This window comes from Oryctolagus cuniculus, chromosome 7 (genome assembly GCF_964237555.1).
Source record: "Oryctolagus cuniculus chromosome 7, mOryCun1.1, whole genome shotgun sequence".
Lineage (NCBI taxonomy): Eukaryota > Metazoa > Chordata > Mammalia > Lagomorpha > Leporidae > Oryctolagus > Oryctolagus cuniculus.
In genome coordinates, this window is record NC_091438.1 from 140,107,776 (window position 1) to 140,123,248 (window position 15,473).

Here is a 15,473-nt window from a genome sequence, read left to right on the forward strand (position 1 = left end):
ACCTGGATGCGTGCCGCAAAGGATCCTGAAGACACAGAGGAGCTGGAGTGCAGGGCCAGAGGAACTAGGCTTTGGCTGCAGATACACTGACTTGCTGTGGAACCGTGGACACAATTATTTAACTCCAACTTGAGGCCTTTGAGAGAAACATGGCTCCATTTATTAAATATCTGCTATGTATGGATGTGGCAGGCACTTTATATTCATGCCTCTAATTGTGACACTCTGTTTCTCAAACCGTGGGCCTTAGTACACAGAATCACTGGGTACCTGTTGATAATGCAGAGGAACAAGCCACCTCTTACCCCTGCTAAATCTCAGTTTGGGGGAAGGAGAGAGCAGTGCAGGGACCTGCATTCTAGTAAGCTCCTCTCGTAGTTCTTTACAAAGAGGGTCATTTCATCTGTTTGTTTTTTTAATAGACTAAAGCCTAGAATAATTTGCCCAAGACTATACGATAGTAAGGTAAAGGAGTAGGTATACCAGCTCCAGAGAACGTGCGCTTACCAGGCAGCTGGTGGTTAGCTGTGGTGAGGAGGAAAGCACAGTGTAAGACTCTGTACATGGACTTTAGGGGGCAGATGTTGGAGTCTGGGCAGGTGGTGAGCAGAAGAAACAGGGCCTTATGGATCATGGCATTCAAGGGCTTTCTTAAAAAATAATAATAGTAATTTATATCAAAGGCAGAGTGACACAGAGGGAGAGACAGAGAAAGAGATTTTCCATTTGCTGGTTCATTCCCCAAATGCCCACAATAGTCTGGTCAAAGCCAAGAGCTAGGAACTCCATCTGGGTTTCCCACATGGGTGGCAGGGACCCATATACTCGGACCATCATCTTCCCAGGCACATTAGCAGGAAGCTGGATCAGAAGCTACTTGAACCAACTGTCCAATATGGGATGCAAATGCCCTAAGCAGCAGCTTAACTTGCTATACCACAACATTCACCCCAGGGCCCACTCTTTAAAAAGTTGCTTTAAAGCATATTGGTAGGGACTGGCATTGTGGTGTAGTAGATAAAGCCGCTGCCTGCAATGCCAACATCCAGTATGGACACCGGTTCGAGCCCCAATGACTTCCAATCCAGTTCCCTGCTAATGTGCCTGGGAAAGCAGTGGAGGATGGCCCAAGTGTTTGGGCCCCTGTACCAGTGTGGGAGACCCAGAAGAGGCACCTGGCTTTGGCGTGGCATTGGGGAGTGAACCAGCAGATGGAAGATCTCTCGTTCTGTCCTCTCTGACTTTCTTTTTTTTTTTTTTTTTTTATAATTTTTTTTTTTTTTTTTTTTGACAGGCAGAGTGGACAGTGAGAGAGAGAGACAGAGAGAAAGGTCTTCCTTTGCCGTTGGTTCACCCTCCAATGGCCACCGCGGCCGGCGCGCTGCGGCCGGCGCACCGCGCCTATCCGATGGCAGGAGCCAGGTGCTTTTCCTGGTCTCCCATGAGGTGCAGGGCCCAAGCACCTGGGCCATCCTCCACTGCACTCCCGGGCCAAAGCAGAGGGCTGGCCTGGAAGAGGGGCAACCGGGACAGAATCCGGCGCCCCGACCGGGACTAGAACCCGGTGTGCCGGCGCCGCTAGGCGGAGGATTAGCCTAGTGAGCCACGGCGCCGGCCATGTCCTCTCTGAATTTCAAATAAATAAAATAAAATATTAAAAAAAAAAAAAAAAGGATAATTATAGACAGTGGTTAAGATACTGCTTGGAATACCCACATCCTGTATTGGAGTACCTAGATTTGAATTTCAGCCCTGCTTCTAATTTCAGCTTCCTATTGATGTGCCCTCTGGATAACAGCAGATGGTGGCTCAAGAACTTGGGTCCCTGACACCTACCTGGGGACCTGCATGGAGTTCCTGACTCCTGGCTTCAGCCTGACCCAGTGTTGGCTGTGCTGAGCTTTTGGGGTTGAACCAATGGATGGAAGATATGTCTGTTTCTTTCCCTCTGCTTTAAAAACAAACAAAAAATTTAGTGGAAAGATAAGTTTGGAAACAAACAAAACTATTAAAGCAATATGTGATTATTTTAAGAGAAGAAAACACCAAGAAAAATCACTCCATGACCTCATTATGTACAGATAACTTTGGCTGGTCAGTTTGGGATATCTTGTTCATCTTTTCTGCATGTATAGATACATCTATGACCATTTTCTAAAATTTTATTTGAAAGACAGAGAAACAGAGAGCTGCCACCTGTTGATTTAACTCTCCAAATGCCCTCGACAGCCAGGGCTGCACCAGGCCGAAATCAGGAGCCAAGGAGCTTTGTCTTGGACTCCCGCATGGGTGCAGGGCCCCAGGGACTTGAGTCATCTTCTGCTTCTTTCCCAGGTGCATTAGCAGGGAGGAGGATCAGAAGTGGAGGAGCCACGACTTGAACTGGTGCCCGTATGGGATGCCGGCACTGCAGGCAGTGGATTAACCCACTACACCACAGTGCCAGCCCCTACTTGGGCCATCTTCTGCTTTCCTTGATCCAGCAAGGAGCTGGATCAGAAGTAGAGCAGCTGGAACGCAAACCAGCGCTTGCATGGGATGCTGGCCTTGCAGGCAGCGGCTTACTCCACTATGCCACAACGCCGAACCGCTCTGCCCGCCCCAGCAGTTTCTTCACCGTGCCAAATGCCTACTTCTTTTTTTTTTTTTTCAATGATTTTATTTCCATTTTCCACAAGCTTTTTTTTTATTTTTTAATTTATTTGACAGAGTTACAGACAGTGAAAGGGAGAGACAGAGAAAGGTCTTCCTCCTGTTGATTCACTCCCCAAATCAAATGGCCGCCATGGCCAGCGCTGTGCCAATCCGAAGCCAGGAGCCAGGTGCTTCCTCCTGGTCTCCCATGTGGGTGCAGGGCCCCAGCACTTGGGCCATCCTCCACTGCACTCCAGGGCCACAGCAGAGAGCTGGCCTGGAAGAGGAGCAACTGGCGCCCATATGGGATGCTGGTGCCGCGGGCAGAGGATTAACCAAGTGAGCCACAGCGCAGGCCCCATGCCTACTCCTATGAGTATATTTTTATTTATTAGAGAGAGAGAGAACTCATATCTGCTTGTTCATTCCTCAGATATTCAGAACTACTGGGGAGCCAAAGCTGAGAGCCAGGAACTCATCCAGGTCTCCCATGCGGTGCAGGAACCCAGTTAGTTGACCGTCACTGCTGCATCCCAGAGTCTGCATTAGCAGTCCTGGAATCAGGAGCTGGAGCTGGGACTGCAACCTGCGCATTCCAGGATGGGACGGGGGTGTCCCAACAGTGTCCCAACGGCTATGCTGAGCACCTGCCACTGAGCATTTTTTCAACGTTTATTTAAATTTATTTATTTTTTTTTTTTTGACAGAGTGGACAGTGAGAGAGAGAGAGAGAAAGGTTTTCCTTTTGCCGTTGGTTCACCCTCCAGTGGCCACCGCAGCTGGCACGCTGTGGCCGGTGCACCACGCTGATCCGATGGCAGGAGCCAGGTGCTTTTCCTGGTCTCCCATGGGGTGCAGGGCCCAAGCACTTGGGCCATCCTCCACTGCACTGCCTGGCCACAGCAGAGGGCTGGCCTGGAAGAGGGGCAACCGGGACTAGAACCCGGTGTGCCGGCGCCGCAAGGTGGAGGATTAGCCTAGTGAGCCGCGGCGCCAGCCTACTTTTTTAGAAAATTTTTTTATTTGAAAAGGCAGAGAGACAAGGAGATCTGCCATGCAATGGTTCATTCCCCCAAATGCCAGCTACAGCCATGGCTAGAACAGGCTGAAGCCAGGAGCCTGGAACCCTATCCAGGTCTTCCACATGGGTGGCAGGGGCTCAGGCCTCTGAGCCATCATCCGCTGCCTCCTAGGACGTATTCGCAGGAAGCTGGATTGCAAGTGGAATAGCTGGAACTTGAACAAGCACTCCAGTATGGATACAAGCGTACCAAAGGGCTTCTTAACTGCTGTCCCACATGCCCAGGCCTGTACATATTTTAAAGGAACTGTTTCTTCTTGGTAACAGCTTTCATATTTAACATTTTTAATATTGCCTCTAAAAAGTCTTACCCAAACTGGAATGTTTAGAGCAGAGTTTGTCATACTCTAGCAGACGTCAGAATCCCGTAGAGCGGGGATCGCTGGAATTTTTCCATTACACAGTCAGACTGTAAATATTGTTGGCTTTTGGGGCCTTATAGTTTCCATCGAAGCTATTGAACTTTTATTATTATTATTTATTCGAAAGTCAGAGTTACACAGCGAGAAAAGGAGAGCCAGAGAGAGAGAGGTCTTCTATCCACTGTTTCACTCCCCAAATGGCTGCAACGGCCAGCACTGGGCCTATCCAGAGCCAGGAGCTTCTTCTGGGTCTCCCACGTGAGGGCAGGGGCCCAAGCACTTGGGCCATCTGCTACTGCTTTCCCAGGCCATAGCAGAGAGCTGGATTGGAAGTAGAGCAGCCAGGACTTGAACCGGTGTCCATATGGGATGCCAGCACTGCAGGCTTTACCCACTATGCCACAGTGCTGGCCCTGAAACTATTAACTTTGATAGCATGAGAGCAGCCACAGACAAGATGCAAGCAAGCAGACGTGGCTGAATTCCAAACATTTATGTTAAAAACAGGTGGTAGGCTGGGGCCAGCGCCATGGCTCACTTGGTTAATCCTCTGCCTGCGGCACCGGCATCCCATATGGGCACCAGTTCTAGTCCCGGTTGCTCCTCTTCCAGTCCAGCTCTCTGCTGTGGCCCAGGAGTGCAGTGGAGGATGGCCCAAGTGCTTGGGCCCTGCACCTGCATGGGAGATCAGGAGGAAGCACCTGGCTCCTGGCTTTGGATCTGCATAGCTCCGGCTGTGGCGGCCATCTGGGTTGTGAACCAATGGAACGAAGACCTTTCTCTCTTTCTCTCTCTCACTAACTCTATCTGTTTAAAAAAACAAAAACAAAACAAAACAAAAAAAAACAGGTCATAGGCTGGATTTGCTCCGTGGACCAAATTTGCTGCCTCTTGATTTAGAGCAAGAAGCCACAGGTGTTTACTGAGTGCCAGCTATGTGTTCTAGGCACCTGGAACACACATGAAAACAAAGATCCTTGCCCCCATGGAGCTCACATTCTAGCTTCTCTATTACTAGGCAATAAGCATATTGAGTCTGACTATGTAATATGTTAGTGAGTGATAAATACAATGGAAAAAACAGCAGAATGAGGGGGCTGGATTGCAATTTGAAACAGGAGAGGGGCAGGCGTTGTGTCACAGTGTGTTAAGCCACCATTTGGGTCTGCATCCATACCATTGTGTGCTACTAAACACTTTTTTTTTTTTTAAGATTTATTTTTATTTATTTGGAAGGCCGAGTTAGAGAGGGAGAGATTGGGGAGGAGGTAGATCTTCCATCCACTGGTTCACTCCCCAAATGGCCGGGGCTGGACCAGGCTGAAGCCAGGAGCCAGGAGCTTCATCCAGCTCTCCTTCATGGGTGCAGGGGCCCAAGCGCTTGGGCCATCCTCCACTGCTTTCCCAGGTGCATTAGCAGGGACTCAAACTGGTGAACATATGGGATGCCAGCATTGCAAGCAGCAGCTTAATCTGTTGCCCCACATTCGCCGGTCCCTGCTCCGCTTCTGATCCAGCTTCCTGCTAATGTGCCTGGTAAGGCAGCAACAACAGATGGCCCAAGTACTTGGGAGACCCAGATGGAGTTTTTGGCTCCTGGCTTTGGTCTGGCCCAGCCCCAGCTGTTGCAGGCATTTGGAGAGTGAAACAATGGATGAAAGATACCTATCTGTGTGTGTCTCTCTCTTTCTCTCTCTGCCTCGCCCCGCCCCCCACTTCCTCTTCCTCCCTTTCTGTCATCCTTCCTTTTGAATAAATAAAATAAGACATGGGCAGGCATTTGGCCTAGTGTTTAGTTAAGACACCTGTTAGGATGCCCGAGTCCCACATCAGAATACTTGCGTTTGGCCCCAGCTCAGACTCCTGGCTCCAGCTTCTTCCTAATATAGTTGGTTTCACGTCACCCATGTTGGAGGTGTGGATTGAGTTCCTGGCAGGAGCCATAGAGCTTTGCTCTCCTTGGCCGTTGAAGGCATTAAGGAAGTGAATGAACAAATGGGAGAGAGTGGGAGAGCTCGCATCCATGCTCTCTCTTTCTCTCTCTACCTCTTAACTAGGTAAAAGCTTAAAAATAAAATAGTATAGTGAGAGGAGGGCACACCTCCGTGGTGAGATTTAAGCAACGCCATGAAGGAGAGAGGACGTTAGTCTTGTGGACGTCAGAGATCCTGCTGCGGGGGAAGAGCCCGTGCAAAGGCCCTGGGGTGGGAATGTGCCTGGTGTGTTCCGGGAGGAGCAGGCTCTGCCTGGGTGGGAGGGAGGGGGTGGGGAGACGGAGGTCCATGGTATATTTCTTCAACACAGAGTTTTGTAGCTCCTTGGCAGCGTCTGGGCCAAAATGCTTCTCTACTCTTTAGTAACCTGTTACTTCTCAATTAATATCGTAAGACTGTTTTGCCATGGGCATCAAGATTTTCCACAGCCTAGCCTATAAAAATCACAGAATGTTCCATCAAGTACTGTGCCATTTATTTACTTTTCCAATTCCTGTGAGGAAGGTTGTTTCTCAGTTCTCGTCAGTGTTACAGCACTACAGTGAACATCCTTTTGACTAAATTTGTAACTGAATCCAGGATTCCTCCTTGGGATAGGTTCCTAAAAGTAGGATGGCTGGGCCAGAATGGAAGCAAACGGATATCTGTCAGGCCCTTTAAAGATTGCCTTCAGACCCAGCCACAGCCTCTGCAGTGTCCCTCCCTTGCCCCCCGCCGTCTCTCACGCTGTGGCTCATGGTTCCAGGCTCCAGCACTGACATCAGTGAGGACTGGGAGAAGGACTTTGACCTGGACATGACTGAAGAAGAAGTACAGATGGCACTTTCCAAGATGGATGCCTCCGGTGAGGTGAGTGGACCTGGGTGGCTGCAGGCAAGCAAGCCTGGGGACGCGAGGTCTGAGAAGGCTCCTCCCCAAGCCCCGCTCTCCCCTCGGGCGGTCACTGCCCTCTCAGCCCACAACAGTTGTCATCACGAGGCTCTGCCCCTCCTGAGTTCTAGAGCAGATGGGTAGGAGAGTTCTTGACCTCAGCTCAGCACCAAGGGAACTACTTAAAAAACACAGATGCTGACCCTACCCCAGACCTCTGACCCAGGGTGCCGAGAGTGGGGCTGAGCTTGGAGACAAGAGACCACTGTGCTCAGAGGCAGTCGTGAGCCCGTTTCCTCCTGGAAAACATGGCATTGACGCTGGTAAGACCTGGCGTGCGAGCTGGAATGGAGCAGTGCCTGGGACGGGTGGCCCTCGGCAGACTAAGTGATAAACAGCACAGAACCCATTCGAGGCGCTGAGTCAGAGAGGCCTCGTCACCCTTCCTGTTCAGTGCCTTCCAGAATCGAGGGGTCATTGTGAGGGAGAGGCTGGGACAGCCCCGAGAGGACGGCACTGAGGCGCCACCTGATTCAAGGCCGCATTGCTTCCATTGTCACAGGAACAGCACGATTCCCTCCACCATGGCACTCCCACACCTGCTATAGAGAGGTGGACAGATCAGAAAGACATGTGAAAGGCCTTGGTTTTCATACAGGGAACTGAAGCCTTGGCATGGGGCAGAGTGTGTGTGTGTGTGTGTGTGTGTGTGGTGATAGACTCAGTAATACCTTGTGCCTGTGATCTCACCGTGCCCTAGGCAGAGAAGGCTCCGGTGCTCCGTCATGCCTCGGGCTCGCTGGCTTTTTGTGGCTTTACCAGCCCCCTTTAAAATCTGATGAGCCGTGTTCCTGAGCAGCCGTTCTGTATCCCGTCGTACGGGCTGGACGGTGGGCAGTGGGCAGCTGCCAGCAGGCCAAGAGTAATTTACAAGGCAAGGGGAAGGTTCTTGGGGAGATTTGAGGTGAGAATTAGGGTGCTGGAGTCGTGGGTGAAGACCTTGGGAGGACTGGCAGCGCTGCCACCCTGGGTTGTCGCCGCTGTGTCACTCTCAAGTCCTCTGCTCCCAGAGCCACAGCCTCATCGCCCGGCAGGAGGCAGGTTCTCCTTCAGGGCCGGGCTGACCTGGTTCCTGCAGACAGGGCATCCTTTGTGGCGCCCGGTGCTGCTTAGCAGAGCATTTCCCCAGGTGTGCGACAGCCAGAGCAGCAGGTCACGCCTCAGGCTCCCCAGACGCACTCCTCAAGACGAGGGGAGTCCTCTCGCAGCAGGGCGGGGGTGGGGAACAGCTGTGTGCAGCCAAGGGTGGGTCCAGGCCTGCCTCAGAGGAGTAAGCATGTGTTTGTGCTCTCCATTATCCCCCTCCCCGTTTGCAGCTGGAAGATGCAGAGTGGGAGGACTGGGAGTGAGGGGAGCCCCAGCAAGCAGCTCCCCCTCCCACGGCACCTCCTGCCTCCCTCGCTCGCTCAGCCCAGCCCTGGAAGACACTGACTCCCGTGTCAGTTCCCAAATTGGCCTCTACGAACCAGAGCTCTGGGCACAGATTCTGGGCGGCTCCCTCCTGGCCCTTTCGGCCTGTGTGTACACCGGGGAAGAGGCTCTCTAACTCCCAGCCAGGATCTCCGACTTGTGCCAACTATGGGATGAGCTAAGCGGGAAGAAGGCCACACGCCTCACTGGAGAGCCTGCCGTTTTCTGCCCAGCATGCACTGTTCCTGGGGGCGCCTGCTGGGAAGGCCTACGGGAAAGCTCTAGCCCTTCGGCCTGTGTAGACAGAAGCTACACCGCCAGTCCCTTGGAGGAAGCCAAGACAACACACGCTGTCACCCATAAACAGGCAAGGAAGGCTGTGGCTCCTGTCCCTTGGCTGAACAAGGGACGGCGAGCACATGTTGGTCCCTGTCCCAGAGGGTGAGGTACTCATCCCTGGGAAATGTGCCTCTTTGGCATCTCCCCTCCGAGGCATTTTCCATTCCTGGAAAGATCCTTTGGGGTTCAGACCTAGAGACCAAACCTTGACCCACCTGCTACCTTTCCTCCCGCCTGCTCTGGGATGTCCGCATCCCTTCCCCAGGGCTTTGTCATCCAGTGCACCCAAGTCCTTAGCCCAGCTGTGCCGCCTGCAGGAGTCCACTCTTGCATTTCATCCCCTCCGCAAGAAGGGAGGGGACACTTCAGGCCCTTCTGTGCGTCGCCTGACAGGATACCTTGTCCAACCAGCTACCACTCTCCTGTAGCTTAGGACCCAAGCCAGCTGCCAGCGGTACAGAGCAGTGATCAAAGGCGAGTGCTTAAAACTCGGGTGCAGCCCAGCTTGTCCGCCTCCTGCCTCCAGCTGCTTGAACGGATAGCCGGGCAGGAGCTGGAGGCTCTCATCTGGCTTCTGCAAAAGTTCTTCTTCCTGAAGCTGGTCGCAGCCTGGTGGCTGTCGGCTGCACCACTCGGGGGAGCGGGGGGCTGCAGGAATTCCTGGAGACCCTGGTGCTTCATGATGCTGCTCTGCTGGGTTTGTACAGTCTGGTGCGTTCGCCGGGGATGGAATGGGACGGCGGCCGGGGCGGCCGGGGGGTGGGCGCCGGCTTCAGACCTCCCGTGATGGTGGGAGGGAAAGGATGCTGAGTCTTTTTCTGATGGGGTAGGGTTTTCTCTTTGTAATTACTTCTCTAGTGTAATTAACTTTTTGGTTGTTTGTGCAATATTATATATTTTAAATTATAATGCATCTCCCCAGAGTATTTTTTAGCTGGGAAAAAAGGTCAAAATGCACACACACACACACACACACACACAACAGGAAAGAAAAAAAAGATTCTAACAGCTGTTTTGTAATTAAAAAAGAAAGAAAAGAGAACTTTGTCCAGCACCTTTTACAGAATTGCCACTCACAGCACTAAAGAGATTCACCAGCTGTCTGGGCACCTGGTTTGTCCCCCATGGCAGCTCTCAGGAGCCAGGGCAGGACGCACGCTGTGGAGGTGACTTCCCGTTTGGATCAGGGGGAGGGGAGCCATGGGAGAATTGCCTGGGTCCTGAGGAAGTCCCTTGCCCTCATCCCAGGCTCTGCTTGGCCTTTGGAATGAGGAAGGGAAGGGAGAGGGCCCCCAGCAGGCCTCTTATGTGGAAAGGAAGTTGCAACAATAGTTCCAGTTGCATTGGGTCATTTTTCTCCTGCCCTCCGTGTGTGCGTGCGGGTGTGTGTGTGTGTGTGTGTGTGTGTGTGAGAGAGAGTCTGGGGTCAACTAATCAGTTCGGACACCTGTGTGAAAACCACTTGTAAGCGGTAATAAAAGGGAAGTCTGAGTGAAGCCCTTTGGTTCCATGAGGATCTTTAAAGGTCGCAGGTACGCTGGGGCAGGAGTGACCTTAACACGGGAAGTCAGATGACCACTCTGCAAGCAGGTTTTGAGTTTGCTTTCTCCCCTGATTTATTGGGGAGGACTTGCTATTGCTTTTATCAAGTGCTTGCTAGCCACGGATGCCAACTAACTTCCTCGATTGAAGGCCGGAGGATCATGTCTGGTTCCAGGAGCCGCTTGAGCAGGTCCTGGCATTCGGCCGAGATGCCCAGGTGGGTGGGGAAGGACACCCCCTTCTGCTGCTGCCACAGCATCTTGGGGATGTCTGTGTCATCAAAAGGTAGGCTGGCGCAGAGCATGACGTACAGGACCACGCCCATGCTCCACACATCGCCCTTCTTGCTGTCGTGGGGAACGCCCTGCAGTACCTCGGGGGCGGCGTAGGCGGTGCTACCGCAGAAGGTCTGGCTCAGCTCCCGGCGGGACTTGGGCAACACTTTGGCAAAGCCAAAGTCTGTGAGCTTCAGGTTGAAGCCCTGCAGCAAGGCGTTCTCGCACTTGAGGTCCCGGTGGGCCACGCCACATCCATGGCAGTAGCGGATGGCCTCGACCATCTGACGGAAGAGGGCCTTGGCCCGGCTCTCAGGCAGCGGCCCCCCATTCAGCACACAGTCAAAGACATCCCCTCCCTCAGCCAGTTCCATCACCAGGTAGATTTTCCCGTCCGCAGACTCCAGCATCTCGTACACCCGGATGATGTTCTTGTGGTCCAGGGTGCGGACGATCTGGAGCTCCCGCGGCAGGAATCTCTGGATAAACTCTGAAACGAGAGGACAAGAGGTGATGAGCTATCAAGTCAAAGGGCCCAGCGCCTCACTCCTGGACTTCGGGCTGCCCTTCTTAAATGTGGTTCTCGCCCTTGGATGTTGCGAGAACCGAACCGTCACTCCTGTTGCTTTTGTAGCTAACACGTTATGCAGTGGAACTGCCCCCTGCCAGCTTCGGCACTATTGTGAGCAGTCTGGGAGACTGCAGGTAGCAAGATGAGGTGCTTTGGGGACTTTCAGACAAAGTTACTGAATCTGTTACAAGGCCATACTTGCCCAGGGCATGGTGAGCCAGCTCCTCCCGTCCCTGGTCCCTGCCTCCTGCCTCCTGACCCACGGTTCTTTCCCATGAACCCTGCCTGCCTTTTTCCCACCTCCACCTACCTTGGCACCAGCTCCTGCCTTCCGCTAGCCCTGGCTGTGGCCTCTCTGCAAGTCTCTGTTCGTTCCCGGAATAGGAAGAGCCTGGCAAGCTCAGATCTTGCCTCTGAGGACTCCTCTCCTGGTGCCGCTTTATCTTGGACTGTGCAATGCTCTTGGACTCCCAGCTTCCCTCTGTTCCCGCACTGACCCCCCCCCGGGGGGGGGCGGGGGTCCCTAGGGCTTGCATTCCTTGGTTCCAGACTAAAGGCCAGGAGGAAATGACTGCTCTGACTGGGGAAAGTGCCCTCCCACCTCAGCCAGCCCTCCCTTCCTCCAGAGGGCCCCCGGCTCACCTTCTGGCCCTCCCATCTTGTCTATAATTTTAATTGCCACTTTTCTTTGGTGTTTTTTGGAAAATGCTTCTCTGACTTTTGAGTAGGTCCCTTCCCCAATGGTCTTGCCCAGCTGGTACCCATTGGAGAGCAGAAAGTCCTCCATGCTGTCTAGCGCCTCCTTCCTATCACCCACTCAGCGCATGCTGCCTCCGCGAGGCAGCTCTACTGCACCATCGCCCTCGGCCCGCTCCTCTTCCCCCCAAGGACTTCATCCACAGCCGCCCCAGCGCTAGAGCATTCTCCGTCTGCACGCAGCCGCGGGTGGGGGGCAGGAGAGGGTCAGACATTTTAAAACTCCGGCCCAATTGTGATGTAAATATTGTGTGACCCTTGGCCAAAATGGGCAATGGCCCTACCTGCTCGCACCCTCTCTGCCAAACCCAGCGCGGGCTAAGTCCCCGCCGCCGCGGGGCCGGGCCGGGCCGCGAGTCACTGCGTAGCCGCGGAGGGCGCTCCAGGGTGTCGGCGTGGAGCGGGCGTGCCCGGCTCCTCGGCCTCCATCTGGCGGCCAGGGCGTCTGCGCGGCCAGGTCTCCAGGCGCCATGGCGAGAGCCTTCCGACGCCCGGCTCGGGCCCCCGCGAAGTGCTGGGGCGGCAGGGGGTTCCCCGGCGTGGGGAACGGGCTCTGTGAGGTCAGCGCGCCGCGGCCCGGGTCACAATGCCGTTCTCCCCCTCGACACCCGAGCCCGGGCGCGCCGCAGACACCTGCCCGGCTCCGCCTGGACCGGAGCGTCCTCCCGCGGCCAGGGCTCGGGCAGCTGCCTCCAGCCTGGGAGCGGCCTCGGCCTCCGGCAGGTGAGAACGACCCAGGGGCGAGCGCGGGGAGGGGGTCGCCTGGCGGCCCGGGAGCGGCCTGACAGCCACTCCCCGCGCAGAGCGCCCCGGGGCCTGGACATGAGTGCCCAGGAGCCCCCGCAGGGTCGGAGATTCCCCATTGAGGCCGGAGACTCCCCTGGCCTTGCCGCCGTCCCAGAGTCCCAGGACAGCCCGGAGCCAGTAGCTACGGAGCACAACCCGGTCAGGTGAGGCCGGCGCCCCGTCCCGCGGCCCCACCTGTGGCCCACTGCGCGCCCCCAGGCCTCCCCACATCCAGGCCAGAGCCCCAGTGGACCTCCAGGGCACTCCCTGGGTGCACCCCAAGATAGGCCAAGCCCCCGGCTCAGCGGCCCGTTTTCCCCAGGCCGCTTCGACGCTGCCCGGGCTGCCACTGTCTGACGCTGCTGCACGTGCCCATCGACGTCTACCTGGCCATGGGCGGGAGCCCCCGGGCCCGCGCCACCTGAGTGCGCCTGCGCACGGCAGCTCCCCGGGAGCCGGGCGGGGACGAGGCCCTCCGCGGGCCACCACGCTGAGGTCGCACGCGCCGAGCACGAGACAGTGATGCACATTTTAAAATAAAAGAATGATGCACATTTTAATAAAGCACAGCATAAACTGTTCTTTCCACTCTGGGCTGGCCTGGTATATCTGTCTGTTGGATCCGGCCCACCAGCTGTCCCACCCTGCCCAACCGCACCTTCTCTGTGCCGTCTCTCGGGGACGCAGCCCTGGAAGCTGGCCCTGGCTCGGCATTACTTGGCGGCCAGAACCCCTTGCCCCAGCCTGTCCTTTAGGACCTGCGCTCATCCTTCTCCCTGTCCATGTACTTGATTCTCAGCTGAAGTTCCTATTACGCTGGTGACCACAGGACATGTAGGTTAGAATTAAAAGATTGCCCACCTACCCCAGGCCCAGTGCATTCTCAGAATAGAGTTAGGTTCTGCTAACTGCCGTTTTGTGACACTCCTGACATTGTTGCAAGGGTTAGGGGCTGCACCCCCAGCCCCCAACCCATCAGAGAAGTCCCAACTGTTGGTTCCCTCCCTAGGTGCCCAGCAGGGGGGACTCAATCCAGACCTCCCACCCAGGTGGCAGGAGCCAAACTACTTAAGGTATCACCTGCTGTCGCCCAGAGTTCATTAGCAGGAAGCTGGGTTAGGAGCAGGGCCAGGTGTACCAGGCACCAAGCTGGGTTACAGGTGTCTTAAGTGCCGGGTGGAACTCCTGCCCCCCTCCCCAGTCCATCCTGAGCCTGGATTTTTTCCTAGAACTAATGGGATCAGAAAAAGATTGGGGATGACATCCTTCCAGGAACTTTGGTTTCTTAACTTTGTATTTTACAGGTGAGGCCATATGAGAGGATTTTGGGGTGACCCAGATGATCCTCAGTGTCCCCAAACACCCTAAGGTCCACCCTCAGGAGGGGCTGGAGACACGAAGGCCCCTGCAGTGGCAGAACTCAAGCTGAACAAATATTTCTCGATTTTGCTTTGATGAGCCTGTATTATGTTTATGTTGGGAAAATATAAATGTAACCCAGAGATCAGCTTCATCCCCTGCTCCCCTGGGAGCTAAGTGCAGTTGTCTCATTCCCCCCTCCCCTAACCCGCGGTCCCTGAGAGCGTTTCAGATTCCCACGGTCTGCTGGGTGATTGGCACAGAGGTTAAGGTACTGCTTGGGACACCTCATTCCATCTGGAAGCACCTGAGTTCGTCTCAGCTCTGCTTCCTGCTAATACACCCTGAGAGATGCGATGGCTCAGGTACTTGGGTCCCGGGCCCCTCTGCAGGAGACCCGGACTGAGTTTTGGGAACCTGGCTTTAGTCTGGCCCAGGCCTCACAGTGGTGGGCATTTGGGGAGTAAACCAGCAGATGGGAGATCTCGATATCTACCTCTTTTTTTTTTTTTTTTTTTTTCTGATAGGCAGAGTGGACAATGAGAGAGACAGAGAGAAGGGTCTTCCTTTACCGTTGGTTCACCCCCCAATGGCTGCTGCGGCCGGCGTGCTGCGCTGATCTGAAGCCAGGAACCAGGTGCTTCTCCTGGTCTCCCATGTGGGTGCAGGGGCCAAGCACTTGGGCCATCCTCCACAGCAGAGAGCTGGACTGGAAGAGGAGCAACCGGGACAGAATCTGGCACCCCGACCGGGACTAGAACCCGGGGTGCCGGTGCCGCAGGTGGAGGATTAGCCTAGTGAGCTGCGGCGCCAGCCAATATCTATCTCTTGACATATGTCTTTCTCTCTCCCTCTCTCTGTATCTCTTCCTTTCAAAGAAACAGACTCTAAGAAAGGAGCCCAGAGTTACCTGAAGAGACAGGCTTCTTGGTTCCCAGGCAGTCTGAAGTACAGGAGGCCAACAGAGGGCCAGCTGATCTGACCACCACAGGCTCCATCTTTCCCATTCTTCTATCTCCATCACTTCCTTTCTCCCCTCTCCTCAGCCTTCCTTCCTTCCTTTTTTTTTTTTTACTATTTATTTATTTATTCATTTATTTATTTAGTTGAAAGGTAGAGCTGCAGAGAGAAAGGAAGAGACAGAAAAAGAAAGAACTTCCATCCACTGGCTCATTCTCCAAATGGTTGCAATGGCCCAGCCTGGGTCCTGAAATCGGGAGCCTGGAACCCCATCCAGGTCCCCCAAATGGGTAGCAGGGGCCCAAGCGCTCGGGCCGTCTTCTGCTGCTTGCTCAGGCACATTAGCAGGGAACTAGATTGGAAGTGGAGCAGCCGGGGTTGGAACCGGCGCCCCTATGGGATGCCCACATTGCAGGAGGCAGCTTAACCCACTGCACCACATCCCAGAGACCCCAACCTTCCTTCCCCCTTTTT

The 15,473-nt window shown here is 54.5% G+C and overlaps 3 protein-coding genes and 1 long non-coding RNA gene across 6 annotated transcripts in view; 3 read left to right on the plus strand and 1 right to left on the minus strand.

Moving 5' to 3' along the window:
• The window catches only part of BSDC1 (BSD domain containing 1), a 30,739-nt gene extending 21,080 nt beyond the window's left edge, over positions 1-9,659 (plus strand). Inside the window, exons 10-11 of one of the 2 annotated variants that reach the window (XM_002720710.5) lie at positions 6,817-6,920; positions 8,318-9,659. In XM_002720710.5, coding sequence (XP_002720756.2) covers positions 6,817-6,920; positions 8,318-8,350 — 137 coding nt within the window. In that variant the 3' untranslated portion in view covers positions 8,351-9,659. Of the gene's footprint in view, positions 1-6,816; positions 6,921-7,136; positions 7,320-8,317 lie in introns of those variants that run through there. The other variant, XM_051832116.2, reaches the window with a different exon arrangement.
• Positions 9,660-10,341: 682 nt separating this feature from the next.
• TSSK3 (testis specific serine kinase 3) lies at positions 10,342-12,071 on the minus strand. Of its 2 annotated transcripts, none has more exons than XM_002720713.5 (2): positions 11,781-12,071; positions 10,342-11,057 (listed from the first exon to the last, which is right to left on the minus strand). In XM_002720713.5, exons 1-2 carry the CDS (start codon positions 11,923-11,925, stop codon positions 10,396-10,398), a joined length of 807 nt encoding a protein of 268 aa, XP_002720759.1. In that variant the 5' UTR covers positions 11,926-12,071; the 3' UTR covers positions 10,342-10,395. The 2 variants fall into 2 exon arrangements, with proteins under 2 accessions (XP_002720759.1, XP_069934939.1); XM_070078838.1 differs by lacking the exon at positions 11,781-12,071 and adding an exon at positions 11,449-11,758.
• A 277-nt stretch (positions 12,072-12,348) lies between these two features.
• Positions 12,349-13,268, plus strand: FAM229A (family with sequence similarity 229 member A). Its single transcript, XM_002720714.5, has 3 exons — positions 12,349-12,617; positions 12,698-12,844; positions 13,003-13,268. Exons 1-3 carry the CDS (start codon positions 12,481-12,483, stop codon positions 13,103-13,105), a joined length of 387 nt encoding a protein of 128 aa, XP_002720760.1. The 5' UTR covers positions 12,349-12,480; the 3' UTR covers positions 13,106-13,268.
• A 419-nt stretch (positions 13,269-13,687) lies between these two features.
• LOC138850690 (uncharacterized) lies at positions 13,688-14,193 on the plus strand. The gene is made up of 2 exons (XR_011390802.1): positions 13,688-13,753; positions 13,985-14,193. It is a non-coding gene; the product is annotated as an uncharacterized lncRNA (long non-coding RNA).
• The last annotated feature ends 1,280 nt before the right edge of the window (positions 14,194-15,473 follow it).